The sequence below is a fragment of the Rhinoderma darwinii genome, chromosome 3, assembly GCF_050947455.1.
Source record: "Rhinoderma darwinii isolate aRhiDar2 chromosome 3, aRhiDar2.hap1, whole genome shotgun sequence".
Lineage (NCBI taxonomy): Eukaryota > Metazoa > Chordata > Amphibia > Anura > Rhinodermatidae > Rhinoderma > Rhinoderma darwinii.
In genome coordinates, this window is record NC_134689.1 from 69,445,669 (window position 1) to 69,469,813 (window position 24,145).

Below are 24,145 nucleotides of genomic sequence, written 5' to 3' on the forward strand. Positions count from 1 at the left end.
AATATTAGCTAGAAGAGGCAAAAGTTTAGGTGACATTCTGTCACCCAGTCTCATTTTTCATCCAATATCACCAGTAAAATATGGTTATCGCAAAAAGGTTTTTTCAAATGTGGTGGTAATAGACACAATGTTTGCAAATACAGCATGAAGATCAGAGAATTTAACTTGCCTAACAATAAAATACAAAAAAAGATTCATTCATAAATTGTGACACGCACCATGTAATCTATAGGATTACATGTGTCTCTTGTAATTTAAGCTATGTAGGATGTACAACTAGAAAGCTAAAAATACGTATAGCGGAACATATATCACCATAACAAAAAATCCTCAAAAACGTCTGGGGCTGCCAAACATTTAATTGATAAATATAATAATTCTCTTGAATTTTTTAGGTTTTATGGCATTGAGCTAGTGGGGAAATATTTTAAGGGAGGGGGGGGGGGCGACTAGAAGAGACATCCCTTTATTAGGGAAGCCTATTAGATTCTCCAAATGGAGACCCGTTACCCAAAAGGATTAAACTGGCGAGGAGACCTCATATCTTTATTGAGGTTCCCTTATCTCCTTATAGCCTACAATTCTAGAAACATATAAGGTCCATGCACTGTTCTTCTTCCTTTTTTTGTCGTATACAAAGAAAATAGCTGTGTTCCTCACAATAACGGTGTTGGATACATCTTATAAATGCCATTATATATTTTATACGTAATATTTCGAGTTATAAATCTTATATTCCAAATGGACATCTACTACGTTACCATTTTCTAATATTTAATCTCTAGTGGTGCAATTTCATAATGGAATGTTTCATACAGTAATGTCGATAAATGCCTTCTAATGTTCATATAAAATCTTGAGGCTCTCTGTTTGATTTCTGTTTTAAATGACATTTTACAATATTTTTATACTTTCTATTTGATTATATTTTTCTGAATATATTTTCTTGTTTTATTCTATCAAAACAAAAAATACACTTTATGTAATCTCATAAAGCAAACTTTTCAAGGTTTTCTATAAGCGCATACATATTTTGTGATTATGCTATAAATGAAACCTGATTCTCTTCTAAATGATGTGTAGAGCTTTTAATAAGTTAATGTGTCATAATTGCCTAACTGTGATTTTAAAACACATGTGTCAAATCTGATACGTATGCTGAGAGTAGGAACACTTCTGTTCGAAACCCGTAAACTGTGACACACCTTACTTGTGTCCTCTATGGATTTTTCTAAGATAACCTAATAAAGCTGTTTTTATACCATATGTTCTAAGGATGTGCTGGGGAATTTTCTTTCTTCTAAATATCGAATTTCTTGCCTACCTTTAAGCCACCTCTCCCATTGCACTCCATTGAGGAACTACAGATCCCAGAATGAAGATTGGGTGAGCAGACTATATCTCTATAAGCAGAATCCAAAATACAAGACAGCACTCCAAATTCAGTGAAAAAATAGGATCACTTTAAGCACCACATGCAACGTTTCAGCCCTACTCCATGGGGCCTTTCTCAAGCAAAGTACATATTAAAACAATATAAATACAATGTTGTATAATTCGTCAGTTTAGAAACATAGTATCAATATATATATATATATATATATATATATATATATATATATATATATATATATTTATGTTTATATATATATTATCCAAAATACAAATGAACATGGTTCAATACTCAAAAAACATATGCAAAACTGAAAATCGACCCTAATTGAGTATTATAGACAAGTAACAAGCAGGTCACATCAATACCCCAGTTTTATTTAAATTTGAGGAATACACTGGGATATGCGCGTCAAGGCGGCTGGTTCACTTTCGCTCTGACTCTCACTCTGACTCTCCAGGTATATTCCTGTTATTCACTCCACATCACTGTGCTTTTGACACTTTTATTGTATCTTGTATTGTGACTTTATTAGATAAGAGATACTTCATCATCCAGCTGTAAAGGATCTGCCAGGCACATCTTCGGGGTTAACTCCCATAATTAATCAGTCAGCACCTGAATCTACATCCCTGAGACTGACTCCAGCTTCCACCACTCAGGCTGGCAGGCTTAGGAGTGGGAGAGCCTATCGCAACCTGGCCAGACTCAGCTAGCTCCCGCCCTCGGTCTATTTAAGCCTGCCCTTCCTGTCCCTCGGTGCTTGTGATTCTTTTCGTGTGGTTTCCTGGCCCAGCTACAGCTCCTTCTATTTTGATCCTGCTCCATACAGACCCTGGCTTACTGACTACTCTTCTGCTCTTCGTTTGGTACCTCGCACGCTCCTGGCTTGACTCGGCTCGTTCACCACTCTGGTTGCTCACGGTGTTGCCGTGGGCAACTGCCCCTTTCCCTTGCTTGTATTCCCTTGTATGTTTGTCGTGTTTGTCGTGCACTTACTGAGCGCAGGGACCGCCGCCCAGTTGTACCCCGTCATAGTGGTGAGTAGACTAGGGCTCACTTGTCCGTTTCCCTACCCCCCGTCATTACACCAGCACTGTGTAGACTGATTACCTTCTTTGACTAGATACATTATCATTGTTACTCTAAATAAAACTGGGGTATTGATGTGACCTGCTTTTTACATGTAGATACAGTTTGGCTCATCAGTGCAGAGAGTAGTTACTTACCGCATGTGTACCAGCTTTTTTGTTGTTTCAGCTTTACACATTTTCCGTTGTACTTTGTTGTTTTAATTTTTAATCAATAAAATTATATTTTATACCTTCATCACTCGCGTTTATAATACTCAATTAGCGTCAATTTTCAGTTTTAGATACACATTATATAGTGAAACAATCTTCAATGTGATGAACAAGATATGATGATTGTATTTCATCAAATATTAAGAGGGCATTTAGCCCATACTGTATATAAGACCCCAAAAAAGTATTAAGTACCAATACATAAAGTGCAGGTGTACAAAATTGAAGATAATAAAAACATTTAATCAATAGTATTGGGCTCACCATCTGGGGGATCCCCTCACTTCCTCCATGCTGTTCCAATCTCTCGGTGTTTTCCGAGAGTAAGTGTGCATGCGTTAACCCTAATGTCTCGCGCATGACTGTTCCTACCATTCATTCCAAAATGAGTTGTGACCCGCACTGACTAATGGAGTGGCAGAGGGACTTAGATGACTACACGAATGGAAATATATACAACTGGCAAATTGAACAGAAGAATTATCGTCGATATGTTGGAAATGATCGTCCAGAAAATAGGCGTACAAGAAACGAGGGGATACAAAGTGGCAACTCTACTGTGGAGAATAAGGAGCAGGATTTTTTAGGTCTGGCCTTGGACGAAGTACTTCAACATACCACCAACGGAGACACCGACGCGGGAGCAGAAAGCACTTCAGACAACGCAAACCCCAGGCAACCCAGGTTGCCCAAACCAGTGATCACTCGGACACAATCCCTCCGCAAGATGGACAATCAATCGAAAAATTTGTGGTAAATATCTCTTCTGTTATATTAACAAAAGCACAATATGCTGTACTCAACAAGGGTTTATCATTTTGTCCAACATCTAAAACTGATTGGTTCTATTTAGTACTTGATTTGCATATATTTTATCGTACAATTAAATTGAAAACCTGGTTTGCGGAGCAGAATATGCTCCCAGCAATGATAGATCTGGAGAATTGAAACTATGTGATTTTAATCTTTCTCTCAAAAGCGATTTTGTCCTATTCTGTAATGTGTCAGCAATTGAAACTTTTATTACGGCTGTCAAATTAGACATCAAATGCCTGAAAGAATGATCAAAAACTCAGAAATTGAAACATCCCAATATGACTAAAGAGGCACTTATAGAATCCAAAGGAAACACTAGGATTACAATTAAGCAAGCAGACAAGGGGGGAGCAGTAGTGGTGATGGATACTAAGGATTATATTGAAGAGATTATGAGACAGTTACAAGATAGAAAGATCTATGGTGTACGAACAACAGATCCACATAAGAAGACTCATTGACAGAATACTATATGAAGACAATATTATTGATGATAATTTGAAAAATTTCCTATCAGTACAACATTCAGTTCCACCAATTTTATATATACGCCCAAAAATACATAAGTCCCTTGTTAAACCTCCTGGGAGACCCATAGTATCCAGCTTTGGCTCTATCTTTGGAAAAAGAATGTCCAACTTTTTGGCTAAGGTATTGCGCAAGTACGCAATTGAAGTGCCCTCCTATATTCAGGATACCTCAGATTTTCTACTGAAAATCAAAGATATTCAAGTCCCTACTATGGCCCTACTTTGCTCGTTCGACGTAGTGAGCCTATACACGTCGATTAACCACAGTAGAGGTACCTCCTCAATTTATAGGGCTCTGGTTAAACAGTGAATATACACCTGCATGCATAGAGTTCTTACTCTCCTTATTGGATGTAGTTCTGAGATACAACTATTTCTTATTTCAGGATCAATTTTACATACAACTCAGAGGGATGGCAATGGGTGCCAATGTGGCACCAACCTATGGCAACATTTTTATGGCGACATTGGAGAGAGAGTCAATCTATGTATCTCACCACTTCAGGCATGTCCTGAGTTGGTGGAGATACATGGATGACATTTTTTTAATTTAGCTAGGGACAGTGGAAGTACTGGAACGGTTTCATAACTGTCAAAAATATCGATATAGACATACAATTTACATTAGTACAGTCAAGTACTTCAATACAATTCCTAGATACCACAATAACCAAATCAGAATTAAAATTATCATCAGATATTTATACTAAAACTACAAACAGGAATAATCTCTTGAGATTTGAGAGTTGCCATCCAAGGGGCCTAGTTAGGGTGCTCCCTTATAGTCAACTACTTAGGGTGAGATGAATTGTGGATACAGAAGAGATAAACAATAAGAGGTTGGATGAAATGGGTGAGAACTTTATCTCCCGTGGGTATCCCAAAAATTCATTCAACATCACATGGATAGAGTATCTAAGTCCAACAGAGAGGGGCTCTTATCCATACAAACGCCCGCACAGACAACTGTGAAGAACATTATTAAGAGAGTACCATTTGCGGCCACGTACAATTAAACCAGTAATGATGTTGCAAAAATAATATGCAAACACTGGTCGATACTCAACAACAACCTGAGACATGCCCCAGCATTTTCGGTATCCCCACTGATGTGCTATAAACGTTCTAAAAATGTAAAAGAGATTAGAAAAAGCGGATGTAGGCTCTAATAAGAAACTAATCAAGAAATTCCTTGGTAAGAAAAAGTCGGAATGCTTTCCCTGCCTTGGTTGTGTAAACTGTAGATATATGATTAAGGAAGAACCTTTCATTCACCCCATGACTGGAAAAGAATTCAGAATTAAACAATACTTGACTTGCACATCGGAATGGGTAATTTACATGCTACAATGCCCTTGTAATCTTCTTTACATAGGGGAGACCACACTGGACTGCAAAACACACATAAATAATCATAGGTTTATAATTCACAGTAAAAGTCTAGATTTACCAGTGTTAAAGCACTTTGTGGAAGCTAATCATACAGAAAGGGATGTACACTTCAGAAGTATAGACCATATTGCCAAGCCTAGATGAGGAGGTGATAGAGTGTCTTTACTTAAAAAAACGCGAACTAAAGTGGATTTATAGATTACATACATTCCGTCAATACTGATTAAACGCTGATTTTAAATTGAGTGGTGTTGGATAGGAGACAACTTGCGCTTTGCCTTGCTGTCTTTTCTTTACATTAGGTGGAAATTGATGAGACAATAAGTACCTACTGTTTGACTAATGAGATTTTTTGTTCTATTTTCTGTCTATTACAGAGTTTAAGTTTTGAAGACTCCCCCAGTACGGATCCTCTCATTGAATAACTATGCATATCTTACAAACAATTACTAATATTGACTGATTCCATATTTACTTTATAATATCAATGTCTGTCTTTGAAACACCTTAGAGTGTGATTTAATCTACATTACATAAGGAAAGCCCTAAGTGAACACAAAAACAGTGTAGGTTTTATGTTATAGTCAACTGCTTCAATTTCCCTCACTAGAGGTCATAATGGTCCATTTGCGACGACATGTGCACGGTCTGTGTCACACGGATCTGACATCATGCCATTCCCTGCTAAAGTTGAAAAGTCCCTGTTTAAGGGGGACGATCATCTTTTGTTGGACATAATTAAACCCAAAGGGCGGAAGCAAAGTCTTTAAAAAAAACATACCCAAAATCTGTTATTCTTAAGTGGGACTTACATGGCTAATTCCTCAGTGAAGCTGACAAGAGTGATGTTATTGCAATTGAGCATGCACAGGATGCACTCCATTAGTCAGTGCGTGTCATGACTCGTTTGGGAATGAATGGTAGGTACAGTCATGCTCGAGAAGTTAGGGTTAACGCATGCGCACTTACTCTCGGAAGACTCAGAGAGATTGGAACAGCATGGAGGAAGTGAGGGGATCCGCCAGATGGTGAGCCCAATACTATTGATTAAATGTTTTTATTATTTTCAATTTTGTACACCTGCAATTTATGTATTGGCACTTAATACTCTTTTGGGGTCTTATATACAGTATGGGCTTAATGCCCTCTTAATATTTGATGAAATACGATGATCATATCTTGTTCATCACATTGAAGATTTTTTTTGCTATATACTATGTATCTAAACTGATGAATTATACAACATTGTATTTATATTGTTTTATTATGTACTTTGGTAAATTATGTATTTATATGTGCACTGTTCACTGAGTTGTATTGCTTGAGAAAGCCATGGAGTAGGGCTGAAACGTCGCAAGTGGTGATTAAAGTGATACTATTTTTTCACTGAATTTCGAGCGCTGACTTGTATTTTGGATTCTGCTTGGTTATTTGGAACATTGGTCATATTTCCGAACAGGAACTTTGCTCCCTGCACTAACTGAATGGTGCTACTTTTTTTTCAGTGTATATATATATATATATATATATATATATTTTATATATGTGTATTTTATACACAAAGTACCAGAACCAAGCTCAGTACATATACAACACCAGTATCAAGCTCAGTACATATACACAACTTCAGAACCAAGCTCAGTGCATAAATACAACACCAGCACAAATACAGCTCAATTTAGTGCAACACCTGCCGTATAAGTTTGCACTAAATTGCATGTAGCTCCCAGCATGGATCGAACAATGGTAAGGATATGCTGGAAGATGCTATTTCACAAAAAAATCATACCACTCATCATCTCGCTGCAGATTATACAGTGACTACAATTCAGATTAGAGGCAGAATAAACATTTACATTAAGTGACTCACAGGTGACGTCACATTCTAGTTTTTCTTTTTCTCTTTTCTTCTCCATCCGGTCCAGACCTCTATGATGACTCCTCCCGGCCACAGCCCATTTCTGCAGTTTGCCGCTCAGATGTCTACAGCTTCTCACTTTTCAAAAAATTATTCTCCTATAAACGAAGATAAAGTTCTAATGGTGCCAGACACTGTGCCCCTAAATAAAATAGCGCCATACACTGTCACACACCCACTGTCCCCCCTGTACATAGTGGCCCCCAAGGAGCCCCTGTAGATAGTGCCCCACATACAGCCCCCTGTAGATAGTGCCCTACATATAACCACCCCTGTAGATAGTGGCCTACATATATCCCCCTCTGTATATAGTGCCCCACCTATAGCCCTCTCTGAAAATAGTTCCCCACATATATATACCGCCCCTTGTAGATAGTGCCCCACATGAAGATCCTTGTAGATAGTGCCCCACATATAGCCCCCTGTACATCGTGTTCCAAATTATTATGCACATTGGATTTAAGTGTCATAAACATTTAATTATTAGTTTTTCAATGAAACTCATGGATGGTATTGTGTCTTAGGGCTCTTTGGATCATTGTAATCAATCTCAGACACCTGTGATAATTAGTTTGCCAGGTGTGCCCAATCAAAGGAAAACTACTTAAGAAGGACGTTCTACATTATTAAGCAGGCCACAGGTTTCAAGGAATATGGGAAAGAAAAAGTATCTCCCTGCTGCCGAAAAGCGTGAAATAGTGCAATACCTTGGACAAGGTATGAAAACATTGGATATTTCAAGAAAACTTAGGCGTGATCATCGTACTGTGAAAAGATTTGTGGCTGATTCAGAGCACAGACGGGTTCGTTCAGATAAAGGCATAATGAGGAAGGTTTCTGCCAGACAAATTAATAGGATTAGGAGAGCAGCTGCTAAAATGCCATTGCAAAGCAGCAAACAGGTATTTGAAGCCGCTGGTGCCTCTGGAGTCCCGCGAACCTCAAGGTGTAGGATCCTCCAGAGGTTTGCAAGTGTGCATAAAGCTATTATTCGGCCACCCCTAAACAATGCTCACAAGCAGAAACGGTTGCAGTGGGCTCAGAAATACATGAAGACTAATTTTCAAACCGTGTTGTTTACTGATGAGTGCCGTGCAACCCTGGATGGTCCAGATGGATGGAGTAGTGGATGGTTGGTGAATGGCCACCATGTCCCAACAAGGCTGCGACGTCAGCAAGGAGGTGGCAGAGTCATGTTTTGGGCTGGAATCATGGGGAGAGAGCTGGTAGGCCCCTTTAGGGTCCCTGACGGTGTGAAAATGACCTCTGCAAAGTACGTAGAGTTCATGACTGACCACTTTCTTCCGTGGTACAAAAAAAAGAACCGCGCCTTCCGTAGCAAAATTATCTTCATGCATGACAATGCATCATCTCATGCTGCAAAGAATACCTCTGGGTCATTGGCTGCTATGGGCATAAAATGAGAGAAACTCATGGTGTAGCCCCCATGTTCCCCTGACCTCAACCCTATTGAGAACCTTTGGGGCATCCTCAAGCAAAATATCTATGAGGGTGGGAGGTAGTTCACATCAAAACAGATGCTCTGGGAGGCTATTCTGACATCCTGCAAAGATATTCAAGAAGAAACTGTCCAAATACTCACATATTCAATGGATGCAAGAATTGCCAAGGTGATATCAAAGAGGGGGTCCTATGTTAACATGTAACTTGGCCTGTTACGTTGTTTTGGATTAAAAGAGCTTTTGTAAATATGACCTCCTGATGCTGCAAATTCAACAAATTACCATTTAAGTTCTCTTTACAACCTTTAAAATGTTTTGATCTCTGTTGTGCATAATAATTTAAAACAGTGCATTTTGAGATTTTTACTTCTAAAAAAAAATCTGTTATCATTAGGAGATTTGTTCAATAAAATTTGCATTATACTCCAACGGTTGATGGCTTGAAGATTATACTGACTGTCATTTGCATTGACTATTTAGGAAAATCAGCGAAAAATAACATTTGCATAATAATTTGGAATGTTGTAATGACCGGGGGTAGGGAAACGGACAAGTGAGCCCTAATCTACCTGCCACTCTGTCCCTGCCTACTTGTAACGACCCGCCCTAGGCGACGGGGTACAACTGGGCGGCGGTCCCTGCACTCAGTAAGTGCACGACAAACATACAAGGGAATACAAGCAAGGGAAAGGGCAGTTGCCCACGGCAACACCGTGAGCAACCAGAGTGGTGAACGAGCCGAGTCAAGCCAGGAGTGTGCGAGGTACCAAACGAAGAGCAGAAGAGTAGTCAGTAAGCGAGGGTCTGTATGGAGCAGGAACAAAATAGAAGGAGCTGTAGCCGGGCCAGGAAACCACACGAAAAAGAATCACAAGCACTGGAGGAACAGGAAAGGCAGGCTTAAATAGACCGAGGGCGGGAGCTAGCTGAGTCTGGCCAGGTTGCGATAGGCTCTCCCACTCCTAAGCCTGCCAGCCTGAGTGGTGGAAGCTGGAGTCAGTCTCAGGGATGTAGATTCAGGTGCTGACTGATTAATTAAGGGAGTTAACCCTGAAGCTGTGCCTGGCAGATCCTTTACAAATGTGGTGTATATAGTGCTCCACGTATAGCTCCTCCAGTATATAGTGCCCCACATATAGCTCCCCTTTAGTGCCCAATGTATAGCCCACCCCTGTAGAGTGCTCCACATATACCCCACACTTGTATACGTATAGTGTCCAACATTTATCCCACTCCTGTAGATAGTGCCTCACATAGAGCTCTACCTATAGATAGTGCTCCACATATAGTCCACCCCTGTCTATAGTGCCCAACATATATCCCACCCCTGTAGATAGTGCCTCACATAGAGCTCTACCTATAGATAGTGCTCTATATATAGCCCATCCCTGTATATGGTGTCCAACATATAGCCCACCCCTGTAGATAGTGCCCTACATATATCTCCCCTATAAATAGTGCTCCACATATAGCCCACCTATGTATATAGTGAATCACATAAAGCTCCCCCTATAGTGATCCACATATAGCTCCCACTGTATACAGCACCCCCTGTAGATAGAGCCCCCCTGTAGATAATGCCACTCACATTTTTATTGGGATAAAAAAAAAATTAACATACCTTAATTCCGTTCCCGCGCCGTCTGGTGACAATGCATTCTGCCATGCCAATCGGGGCCTTTCATAGATGCAAGCGGCGCAAAGAAGCAATCGCTCTGCTTGCGTCGTTGAAAGATGCAAGTACAACTAAAGTGCAGGGGGGAGGAGGCAGCTGGTTTCAGTGGCACCGCCTCCCCCTCAGGGGGCAGCAGGCCACTGTCATGGATGGTGCGGCCCTGGCTCTCCCCCACCTTCCCTCTTAGTTGCGCCCAGGGAACGTGCCATGCCTGCCCCCCCTACGCCCCTGAGAAGGAGGATCACATATATTCCTCCTTTTCTAGCAAGCTACCTGCACATCTCCGGCTTGCCCTCCTCTCCTCTTCCACGTGGGCTGAACCACGGCATCTAAGCCGTTAGAAACAGGGGGCTATAACGTTGCATCGACCGCGATTGCGGGGTCTCAATGGTTGAGATGGTAGCCTGGGGAGGTAATCAAGTCCCCTAGGTCTGCCATCTTTGTGCTTCGGCAGGTGTTAATAGGTTAATCTCAGAATCACAATATACAGTACTGCAATACATTAATATTGCAGTATATAGTGCAAGTAATCCAACGATCGCCGGTTTAAGGCCCCTAGGAGGACTAATAAAAAAAGTTATATTTAAAAGTTAATACTGTTAAATAAAGGTTTTTTTTAATAAATAAAAAAATATATATTAATAGTTTAAAAAAAACACCTTTTTTTTTAATTTCCTCTCCAAAAAAATGTAATACATTTTTTTTTTTTAAATTAGCATATCTGGTATCACCGCATCCATAAAAGTATATGGGTGTATGGAGTAATATTACCTGTTGCCCTAGAGCTGCACTCCTTTGCCGTGAATCTGACGTTTTAGGGTCTTCTCTGTGTTAGTCTCAAAATGGCCACAGCGCTTCTCAGAGTCTAAGACGCTCCCTATGTTCTCGGATTGGGCAGAACTGCTCATGTGAGCAGGTCAAGCTAATCCGAGTACAGTGAGAGTATCTCAGACACGTAGTCTAGGAAGCACTGCAACTATTTTTGGACTACACCTAAAGCGTCATAGGGGCGCAGGTGGAGCGCACCGAGTAATATTACTTCATATGCACCATCATATTTAAAATGTCGTCACGGAATCGGAGGGTTGATTTAAGTTGTATTATAAAAAGGTGCAGTCGTTTTTGTAACATGGCATTTTATCATTTTGATATGAAAATCTAATTTTTTTGTTTAGTATTGACATGTTTAATTGTTAACGATAAACCAGAGTTGCTAAAGAATTACATCAGATATGAACCCCAAAAAAATATTTATAAAGAGAAACAGAATTTATTAGGATTGAGATGGGGGGTAAAAAATTATGCATTGTACTGCATATATAAATCCGTGGGTTGTGGCCTCTCAAAGAACATATGGCCAAGTGTTTAGCAATTAACGAACGTTTATTCATAAAATGTTTTGTTAAAAAATATTTTCACAGGCCCTAAATTCTTGACAATAATCATAAAAATAATAAATATTTAGTATAATATATACCTCTTTATTGATGTATCCATCTTTATTTAGATCATAGAGATTGAAAGTCCACCTCAGCTTTTCATGAATTGATCCTCTTAACAAAATTGACAATGCTGCTACAAAATCCTACAAGAAAAATACAGTAAATTATTCATAGAAGTTATGAATTGTAAACGATGTATGAAAATAGTTTTTTTTACAGAAATTTTTTTTTTTCTCACCTAAGGGGACAATATTTTCTCTCACCTCAAAAATTATAGAGCTGTTAGAAACTTGTAAACTGTCTCTAAAACCCAGTTCACACAGAGTTCCAGAGTTCTTGGAGCAGTTTAGGCCTTGAACTTTAATTGAAATTAATGGGAGGCAGGAAAAAAAATTCGCCAACCGTTTGAAGCAATTTTTGGTGCATTTTATGCATGGGACTCATTAAAAAAAAACCCAATAAAAAAATGTGGCAAAAAACAGCTAAAAAAAAAACCCATAAAAATACACTGGCATTTCAAATCTGCCTGAAAAATCCTAAAGGAATTTTGAGGCAGATTTTTCCACCTGACAATAAAACTATTGACACAAGAGTTTTTTGGCATTGATTTTAACGTGGAAACCGCGTCGGGATTAATAACAAAAAATGCTTAAATCTCCCCCCATTGATTTCAATGAAAGGCACAGGCTTTTTTCTTCCCAAGCGTTTCTTGACCGCAAGTGGAAAAAAAACCAGCATGCCCTATCTTGGGCCATGTTCACACAGAGTTTGCTGGTGCTGATTTTGACGCAGAAACCGCATCAGAATCAGCGCCACAAAACTTCTGAAATCGCCCTCTCCCATTCATTTCATTAAGAGGCAGGCATTTTTTTTCGAGGGTGTCTTTTGGCCGCTCGTAGGAAAAAAAGTGCCTCTGAACTTTCATTGAGAGGAATTTTTTTGCCTTGCATTAACTTCAAAACTAAGGAGGCAGCGAAAACCGGAGCAAAAAAGCACTGGCAGGTCAAAATTCCTTGATTCCAGATTTGTTCTGCCTGCAAAAAAACTCAGTGTGAACAGGGCATATTCAAACGTGAAGGAATTGCTGTTGAATTCCGCAATGGAAATCTGCAGGAGCCGTTTTTTACATTGGTTTCTATACATTTTTAGGTAACCTAGTTCAGACGTTGCAAAAAAATTACTGTGCAATTTAGACTGCGGTGCATAATTTTCACTCTGCAGCATGCACATTTTGTTGCAGGGAAGCAGAATTTTACTGCGGATTTAAGCCTTTGCAAAGCAAAACTGAAATCTGCGGCAAGTCCGCTGTGATATCCGTAACGTCCGAATTACCTGTCAAATATGCAAATGTTGATGCAGATTCGTTGCGTAATAGCCTCGAATCTGCAGCAACATTTCCAGCGGAAAAATTTGGACACGTCTGAACGTGCCCTAAAGATTTCCACTTCTGAATCTCCATTGAAATCATTGAAAGTAAAAAAAAAGCGCCACTCATTTGAAGCGCTTTCTTGGCGCGTTTATTGACCAAAAACCCCCAGCTGTTTTTGCATTTCATGCATTAAAAAGAAACTCCGAAACGCGTGGCAAACACGTTTTCTGCATTTTTTTTTCTGCAGCTTGTGGATGTGATTTGTTCAAATCTCCTCCACTTGCTGCTGCTATAAGGCCGGGCTCCCTCGTAGAGTAAATGCTGCGGAATTTCCGCAATTAAATTCTGTGCGGAAATTACGCAGCATTTACAGTAGCAGCAAAGTAAATGAGATTTGAAGAAATTAAATGCACACGCTGCAGAAAAAATCTGCAGTAAAAACGTTCATAAATTTACCTGCGGTGCGGATGTTAACCCCTAATACCGAAGGTATTTTAAACTTTAATCACCAAGCAATTTTTTACGTTTTTCAATCGTCGCATTCAAAAAGCTATAACTTTTTTCTTTTTTCGTCGACATAGCTGTATAAAGACTTTTTTTTTGCGGGACAAGTTGTATTTTTTAATAGCACCATTTTGAGGTACATGAACTTTATTGACTTGTTTGGCGGGGTAGTGTAAAAAAAAGACGGAAATTTTACCAATCTTTTTTGCGTCTTAAATTTACACCGTTTACCTTGTGGTATAAATAACGTAATAACTTTAGTTAGCGGGTCGTAACAATAGCGGCGATACCATATCTATATAGGTTTTTTTATGTTTTACTGCTTTTACGCAGTAAAAACACTTTTTTCCCCAAAATTATTTGTTTTTATGTCACCATATTTTAGGCGTCATAACTTTTTAAATTTTCTGCCGATGCAGTTTTATTTATTGCGGGACAACTTAAAGTTTTTAATGGTCCCATTTTGGAGTACATGTGACTTTTTTTTTATCACTTTTTATCAAATTTTGTTGAAGGCAGGATGAAAAGAAAACAGCAATTCTGGAATTGTTTTATATCTTATTTGCTTTACACCGTTCACCGTGCGGGTTAAAAAAATTTATTGTTTTATAGTTGGGGTCGTTACGGACGCGGCGATACCAAATATATGTAACTTTTAACTGTTTTTCATAATAAAGTATTTTGTAAGGGGAAAAGTGGGTTCTTAATTTTTTTTTTTTTTACTTAGGACTTTTATTTATTTATTTAAAACTTTATTAAAAACTTTTTTTACATTTTTTTTAGTCCTATTAGGGGACTTTACTGTGCAATATTTTGATTGCTTTTCTAATACACTGCAATACTCCTGTATTGCATTGTATTATTGCCTGTCAGTGTAAAACTGACAGGCATGTGATAGGCCATGGCAATCACTAGAGGCAGACCTGTGGGCCTAACTTGTTAGGCCCCAGGCTGCCATAGAAACCATTGACACCCCACAATTTCTTCGCGGGATGCCAGTGGGGTGAGAGAGGGAGCCGCATCTCGTTATTGAGAGCCTCATCTGAGGGGTTAAATATGAGGTGCTGCCTTGAAAAGGCGGCGCTTCAGTAGAACTACCCCGAACGGTCGCCGTAATAAGGCTATAAGGTGATTGTTAAGGGGTTAAACCTGCAGCATGTCAACTTATGCTGCTTATTCGTTGCTTCTCTGTTGCGGGTTTTCTACCATTGAATTCAATGGGGATGTAAAACCCGCAACAAATAGCCAAGTTTTGCGACTTTTCACGCAGAAACACTGCGATTCCACCCCAACAATTGCACTTGAAAATAAAAAAAAATAGCTTTTTTAAAATTTAAAATGAATAAAAAAGCTTATAGTTGCCGCTGGCCATTGTCATAGCGATGCTTTCTTCTATTGTTCGTCCAGATCTCTATGCATCCAACCCGTCCTCCTGGGATGACGTTCCATCCAATGTGACTGCTGTAGCTAGTGATTGGCTGCAGCAGTCACATGTAATGAAATGTAATCCTTGGAGGCCGGGCTGGATGCAGAAGCATAGAGATCTGTGTAAGTAGAATCTTGTTTTCTGCATTGCGATTTTTGCAGCGGAATCACAGCTTTTCCGCCACAAAAATTGTAACATCTGCTATTTGTTGAATTCAATAGGGAAAACCCTCAACAGAAAAGCAGCCATTCCGAAGCAAAAATTGGCATGCTGGGGATTTAAAAACAAAACAAAAACACAGGTCACTTTCTGAACGTTTTTTCGACATATTTTAAACGCAGAGTTTAGATGAGATTTGTTCAAATCTCATCCGCACTACTGCTACAGTACTATGCTGCGGATGTTCCGCAATTAAATCCGTTGCAGAAAATACAGTTTTTACGCTACGTGTGGACATACTTTTATGCTAAACCCTTAGGGTATGTTCACACGGCCTATTTACGGACGTAATTCGGGCGTTTTAACCCCCGAATTACGTCCGAAATTACGGCTTGAAAGCGTTGACAAACATCTGCCCATTGAAAGCAATGGGCTGACGTTTGTCTGTTCACACGAGGTGTATATTTACGAGTCGCTGTCAAAAGACGGCACGTAAATAGACGCCCGCGCCAAAGAAGTGTCATGTCACTTCTTCAGACGTAAATGGAGCCGTTTTCCATGGACTCCATGGAAAACCAGCTCCAGTTACATCCGTAATGGATGCGGCGTTCAAGCACCTGCACATGCTGTTACGGCTGAAATGACGGGGCTGTTTTCTCCTGGAAACAGCCCCGTAATTTCAGCCGTTACGGACGCTGCCATGTGAACATACCCTTAGAGACAAACCCAGTTTTGGCCTTTTGGATACTTTGTGTGGTAATAACTTTGGAATGGTTTAACTTATCCAATCAATTCTGAGAATGTTTGCCTGTGACACATTGCACTTTATGTTTGAGGTAAAATTTGTTTGAGGAGTTCAGTGAATCGTGTTTCTAGGATATCACAAGACTTAGAATTTTAGCACCAATTTCTCAATTTTCAAGAAAATTTCCAAAACCTATTTTATTAGGGACCAGTTCAGTTCTGAACTGTCATTAAGGGTTCTACTATTAGAAACCCCATGAATTAACCCATTTTAAAAACTGGACCCCCTCATAGGGTTCAAAAGGGCATTTAGAAAGTTTCTTAACCCTATAGGCGTTTAACAGGATTAAAGTGGAGGTAAAATTGATCAATTGAATTTATTTTGCAGAAATTACATTTTAATCCATTTTTTTTAAATGTAACACAAAGTTTTACCAGAGAAGCAAAACTCAATATTTATTGCCCAGATTCTACAGTTTTTAGAAATATCCCACATATGGCCCTAGTGTGCTACTGGACTTAAACACAAGCCTCAGAATTGGAAGAGCACCCAGTAGATTTTGGGGCCTCCTTTTTATTAAATAATTTTTTAGCGACCATGTCGGTCTTGTGGTGACATAGGAAACACCCCCAAATAGACACCATGTTGGTAACTGTACCCAAAGGAATTTATCTTGCGGTATAGTGAGCATTATGACCCAACATGTTTTTTGCTGAATTCATTAGAATTAGGCTGTGAAAATGATTTTTTTTTTCGCATAAAATTAAGCTTTAGCACAGATTTTTTCATTTTCATAAGGAATAAAGAAGAAAGACACTTGTAAACCAATTTCTCACAAGTACAGAAATACCGCATTGTGAAACGACACCCCTTAAGAAATCTATCTAGGGGTATTGTATACCTCCCAACCGTCCCGGATTCAGCGGGACAGTCCTGGATTCTGGGCTGTGTCCCGTTCTCAGGACGCAGATACAGTTGAACCCAATGCTGAAGAAGGGAACCATCAGCTTCCTGCTTCAGCATTAGTACAGAGGACACCCCGGGCACAGCACTAATTTAAGCGCTGAGCCCAGGGAAGACCTCGATGTCACTGTCCATATATGGACAGTGACATCAGTGGCTCCTCCAGGAACGGAATCCTCTGCCAGAGCGTTGCCGTCGCTCTGGCTGGGGATTCCACTTCTAGAGGGAACCCCTGATGTCACTGTCCATATATGCCCCCACACAGTATGATACCCCCATAGCTGCCCCCATACAGTATAATGCCCCATAGCTGCCCTAATACAGTATAATTTCCCCACAGCTGACCCATAAAGCATAATGCCCTCATAGCTGACCCATATAGCATAATGTTCCCATAGCTGCCCCCATACTGTATAATAGCCCCATAGCTGCCCTTATACAGTATAATGCCCCATAGCTGCTCTTATACAGTATAATGCCCCCACTGGTTCAGAAGGGGTCTCAATTTTTCAATTTACATCCCTCAAGGAATATATCTAGGGGTATAGTGAGCATTTACCCCATAGGTCCCCAAATTACTGCGCAGCAGATAGTGCAAAGTGAAAATTCTAATTTTTCCACAGATACGGAAATTTCAGTGCCCAGTATGTGGTGCCCAGTTCGTGCCACTATGAAAAGACAGCTCTCTAATTATTATACTGTTTTCTGGCTTTAGAAACACCTTACATTTTGCCCTAGTCTTTTGCATGAACATACAACAGGGTCCAGGATTGAAAAATCTTTATGCCCATTTGAGGCATATTTTGGCGATTTAGAGGTCAAATCGTAAAACAAACCTCCAAGAAGTGACTCCATTTTGCAAACGCCTCAAGGAATTTATCAAGAGGAGTAGTGAGCATTTTTATCCCACAGGTGCTTTTTGCCAGAAAATAATGCGTAGCGGATTGTGCAAAGTAAAAATGTGCAATTTTCCGCTGATATGTCATTTGTTTGTAATATGTTCTGCTTAGTTTGTGGCACTGGCGTAGCTATAGGGGTCGCAGCGGTCGCAATTGCCCACAGCCCCCCGAACCACATCAATAAAAAGTTACTATAGTAACTCGGGCCGCGGGCCCCTGTTACTATAGTAACAGACTGTACTTACCTTCCTGGTTCCGGATCGCTGCGGAGGTCCTGACGTAAAGGGCTGTGCGCAGCGCATGACGTCACAGCGCTATGCTCCGCGCACAGCATCGAGACGACAGAACTACCGCCGCAGCTGAAGAGGAAGGTAAGATTAGCCCTGACTGGCGGGGTCCGACTCCCGGGACCCACCAATCAGCTTTTTTGAAGGGGCCACAGCACTCGTACGAGAGCTGTTTTCCCTTCATTCCGATCACACTGTGAATCGGTGTCGGCGATTCACAGTGTGAGCGAGTACTGAAATGAAGGGGAAGCAGCTGTCGTACGAGTGCTGCGGCCCCTTCAAAACAGCTGATTGGCGGGTCCCGGGAGACACATCAGCTATTGATGGCCTATCCTGAGGATAGGCCATCAATGTTTAGGGACTGCACAACCCCTAAGCCTACGATGTAGCAGGCTTAGGGGGCCCATGAGACAGGATCACAGATTGTGTGATCCTGTCTGCTGGGCCCTGTATCTAAGCCAATCACATGGTAGGCTTAGATACATGGCCCATGTGTAATCCTGTCTGCTGGGCTCTGTATATAAGCCTACCACACTGTAGGTTTAGATACAGGGCCCCAGCACACAGTAATCTTATACTGTATAAGATTACTGTCTGCTGGACCCTGTATCTAAGCCTACGTTGTGGTAGGCTTAGATACAGGATCCCACAGACAGTATCACACATGGGCCCTGTATCTAAGCCTAACACATGTGTTACTAATCGTTTTTTTTGGTGTGTTTTCTTACAGGTTCGGTCGTTGGACTACGTCGGATTCCAGGACTACTTCGATGACGGCTTTTTTTTTATTATCAATAAAATAGTTAACGAGGGTTGTGTGTTTTTTTTTTTTATTTCAATAAAATATTTTTTCTATGTCTTTGTGTTTTTTTTAAACTATATTACTACCGCCTTAGTAATAGCCGCCAGCTGATTGACAGCATCCATTGCTAAGGTAGGGCTTAGTGTTAGCCGGTGCAGAGGCTAACACTAACCCCCAATATTACCCCGGTACCCACCGCCACTAGGGGTGCTGGGAAGAGCCAGGTACCATCCAGTACTTGACCATCTGTAGTGATGGTCGGCCACTGGGGCGGCCGCAGGCTGGTAGTATCAGTAGGGGAAAGGCCGGAAACAGTGGCCCTTCCCACCCTGGTAATGCTAGGCTGCTGCTGCTTTATTGTATCTGGCTGGTTATGAAAAATGGGGGGGACCCCACGTCATTTAAAAAAAATAATAATAATAATTGGAAAGAACGATGTGGGGTCCCCCCCAATTTTCATAACCAGCCAGATACAACACAGCAGCAGCAGGCAGCATTACCAGGGTGGGAAGGGCCACTGCTTTTGGCCTTCCCCAGCCTAATACTACCAGCCTGCGGCCACCCTGGTGCCTGACCATCACTACAAATGGTCGGGAAGGCGGTGGGTACCGGGGTAATAATGGGGGTTAGTGTTGGCCTCTGCACCTGCTAACATTAAGACCCGCCTTAGTAATGGAGGTTGTCAATCAGCCAGCGGCCATTACTAAGGCAGTGATAATAAAGTTTAAAAAGATACAAGCACATAGAAAAAATATTTTATTGCAATAAAAAAACACAACCCTCATTAACCATTTTATTGAGAATAAAAAAAACTTCGTCATTGAAGTCCTCGAATCCGAAGTAGTCCAACAACCGTACCTGTAAAAAAAACACAAACACACAAAAATAATCAGTAAGATATAAAGAAGCAAAATTATTATTCTTACCTTTCCTGAGTCCAGCGCTGGAGCCGCAATGTCAGCGAGCTGAGCCCTGTATCTAATCCAATCATGTGTGATACTGTCTGCTGGGCCCTGTATCTAATCTTATCATGTGTGATACTGTCTGCTGGGCCCTATATCTAATCCAATCATGTGTGATACGGTCTGCTGGGCCTATCTCTAATCCTATCATGTGTGATACTGCCTTCCGAGCCAATGTATCTAATCCGATCATGTGTGATACTGTCTGCTGAGTCATTGTATATAATCCTATCATGTGTGATACTGTCTGCTCAGCCACTCTATTTAATCCTATCATGTGTGATACTGTCTGCCCAGCCACTGTATCTAATCCTATCATGTGTGATACTGTCTGTTCAGCCACTGTATCTAATCCTATCATGTGTGATACTGTCTGCTGAGCCAATGTATCTAATCATATCCATAGTTTATAGGGTCGTAGTGCTATAGATATGCGATGCTGTCTGTAAAGGGAAGTGTCTATATATATATATATATATATATATATATAAATATAGTGTGTATGTATACAGTGTATATGTATATATATATATACACATATATATAATATATGTGTGTATGTATAATACATATAATGTGTCATGAGCCAGGGCTGTAACAACAACAGCCCTGGTCATGAATGCGGTTGGAAGCAGAGCAGGACAATTAGCATGGCCCTGCTTTGTTAGGAAACCATGGAGACAAGGGATAGTTATCCCCTGTCTCCATTTCAAGTCTCCCGCGCGCACGGACTGTCTCGTGCGGGCGCTCATGAGTCAGCTGGTGATACATTATCACCATGCCGACCCATGCTAGCCAGGGGCAAGCGCCACATTCCCCGCTGCGAGCGTACCGACAGGGTTAAATAGCCCTGCGTCGGTACGCTCAGGAGCCAAAGCTAGCTGGAGCTACGATCTGCTGAGAGCTGCCTGCCTCCCACACCACCGACCCGGCTCGCCTCTCTCTCCTCCAAAGACCTGGGCTCCTGCTCCTGCCTCTGCTGCTCCACAAAGTCACGCTAAGTATCAAGTGTAGCAGCAGCTACACTTAACCCTGTCTCTCCCTGTCTCCTCCTGCTGTAACCCTTGCTTCCCTGAGTTAACCCCTTGATCTCCCTAAGTACTGTCCCTACTGTCCCTGAGTTAACCCTTGCTTCCCTAAGTTAACCCCTTGCTCTCCCTGAGTCCCTACTGTCCCAGAGTTAACCCTTGCTTCCCTGAGTTAACCCCTTGCTCTCCCTGAGTAAGTAAACCCCTTGTTCTCCCTAAGTTAACCCTTGCTGTCCCTGAGTTAACCCTTGCTGTCCCTGAGTTAACCCTTGCTGTCCCTGAGTTAACCCTTGCTGTCCCAGAGTCCCTGAGTTAACCCTTGCTGTCTGTTTTACACAGTAACCCATTCCCCTTGTTCCTCCTTATCCCGTATTAACCCTTAGTGTATAGGGAAAGTTATATTAGGAGGGAGTGGGATAGAGATAGAGAGCGTGTGAGAATCACAAGTAACTTATGTGTATTGTATTGTGTTGTAACGTAACTGTATTCTGTGTATGTTTAGGTAAGTGGGTGGCGGTATAATATTGTGATACTGTGTTTATACTGTACTGTGATTAGTTACTGTATTATACATATGAGAGTGATTACTGTATGTTAATAAATATTACCTTTATTTACTATACGGTCTTATTCCCTTGAGTAGCCGCTAAAGCAATTAGATCGACGTTAGTATAAGGCCTCATGCACACGACCGTAGCCGTGTGCACGGCCGTGATTTTCGGGTCGGCCGGCTGCGGACTGTCAGCGGACTGTCAGCCGCAGGCCGCCCGCACATGCACATGGCCGCGGCCATTGTTTTCAATGAGCCCGGACCGCAGAACCGGGCCGTAATAAGACATGCCCGTTCTTTCTGCGGTCCGGGCTCCCGGGCCGTGCACGGACCGCAAAAACTTTGGTCGTGTGCACGGCCCCATAGAAAAGAATGGGGCCGCAATTCTCCCGTGGATTTTCGGGGGAATTGCGGCCGCAAAAACACGGTCGTGTGCATGAGGCCTAAGGAAAAGGTAGGGGAACTAGGCATAACCCTATTGACCCTGTTTATAAAGGCGGTAGTAATAGTGGGTGTCACTAACCAGTGAATCCCGCTATTACCCCACCCCCTTTAACACTGTCTCCTATACACACATTTTTTTTTGGGCGGACACATATGTATTGGGGCTATTTCCCCTGAAATTTTAGGCCCTGAGGGTATGTTCACACGGCAGCGTCCGTTACGGCTGAAATTACGGTGCTGTTTTCAGGAGAAAACAGCACCGTAATTTCAGCCGTAAAGGCGTGTGCAGGCGTCTTTCGCTGCGTCCATTACGGACGTAATTGGAGCTGTTTTTCTATGGAGTCCATGGAAAAGGCTATATTTACGTCTGAAGAAATGACAGGCACTTCTTTGACGCGGGCGTCTTTTTTACACGCCGCCTTTTGACAGCGGCGCGTAAAAAAAATGACCGTCGGTACAGAATATCGTAAGACCCATTCAAATGAATGGGCAGACGTTTGCCAACGCTTTTGAGCCGCATTTTCGGACGTAATTTAATGCTAAAACGCCCGAATTACGTCCGTAAATAGGGTGTGTGAACCCAGCCTTAGTGACGCCCCGGCTGCTAGTGCTGCATTGTTGGGTCACTTAGGAGACCCAGAGATGCAGCTGAAAGCTGCGGACCGTCGGCCATGAGGAGTTTGCGGGGGGGGCCCAATAAGAACTTTTGCATCGGGGCCCATGAGCCTTTAGCTACGCCCCTGGTTTGTGGCACTGAAGACAAATACCTCAAACAGTTAAGCAAGTACTCCCAGTTACGGTAATGACATATGGTATGTGAAAGTAAACTGCTGTTTGGGCACGCTGTAGGGCTGGGAGTGCCATTTGGATTTTGGAGCAAATATTTTGCTTGATAGTAGTTTTGTTTGGGGTTTTACTGGTATTTCAGTTTATAATGCCGTATCTTCTTTATTTTTTCGTCGATGGAGCTGTGCAAAAGTTGTTTTTTTTGCAGGACTATGTGTCGTTTTCACCATTTTTTTCCATTTTGGGGTACATACAACTTTTGATCACTTTTTATTCAATTTTTTGGGTAAGCAAGGTGACCAAAAAACAGCAGTTCTGGTACTGGTGTTTATTAACTTTTTTTTTACAGTGTTCACCGTGTTCTATAAATAACATCTTAACTTTATTCTGTCAGCCGATACAATTACATCGATACCATATGTATATAGTTTTTTTTATGTATTATAGTGTTTGCACAATGAAATTACTTTTTGTTTCTTAAATCATTTATTTTTTGTGTCACCATATTCTAAGAGCCATAACTTTTTGTTTTTTTTTGTCAAGAAAGCTGTGTAAGGGCGGATTTACACGAACGTGATTTACGTCCGTGCAACCCATGTGATTTTCACGCGGGTCGCACGGACCTATGCAAGTCTATGGGGTAGTGCGGACTGCCCGTGATTTTTGCGCAGCGTGAGTCCGCTGCGTAAAACTCACGACAGGTTCTATATTTCAGCGTTTTTCTCACATCACGCACCCATTGAAGTGACCTTTTGATCACTTTTCATTCCATTTTTTTGGAGGCGAGCTGACCAAAAAAAAGGGAATTCTGGCATTATTTTTTGTTTTTATTTTTTAAGGCGTTTAAGTTCTGGTTGTTACGGATGAGGCGATACCAAAAGTGTTTACTTTAACATTTTCATTTTCTTCCTCTAATAAAATACGTATGAGGCAAAAAGGTGGGTTTTGGTTTTTTGACATTTATTTATTTTAATTTTTGAACAGTTTTAACCTCTTCCTGCAAAATCACGTATAGTTATGTGGTGGGCACTGGTGTGTTAGCTCTTTCCCACGCAACCGTCCGTGATAGTAATGGAACTGGCTCCCCGCCAGGTGTCGGCTGTATATTATAGCTGACACCCCGTTGTAACGGCCAGGACCAGAGCTAGCCGCTGATCTGGCCAATTAACCCCTTAGATGCAGCTATCAAAAGCGATCAATGCATCTAGATGGTTTCTAGCCTGTCGGCGACCCTGAGACGTAGTATCGGGCAATGCCGATGGTTGCCATGGCCTAACAATGGCATCCT

General features: G+C 41.3%; 1 protein-coding gene across 11 annotated transcripts in view; it reads right to left on the reverse strand.

Annotated features, from left to right (window-relative positions):
- The window catches only part of KCNIP1 (potassium voltage-gated channel interacting protein 1), a 1,275,893-nt gene that overhangs the window by 795,544 nt on the left and 456,204 nt on the right, over nt 1-24,145 (reverse strand). For all 11 annotated transcript variants that reach the window (XM_075856391.1, XM_075856388.1, XM_075856387.1 and 8 more), the window contains one exon: nt 11,969-12,076. In XM_075856391.1, the coding sequence (XP_075712506.1) occupies nt 11,969-12,076 (108 nt within the window). The remainder of the gene's footprint in view (nt 1-11,968; nt 12,077-24,145) is intronic.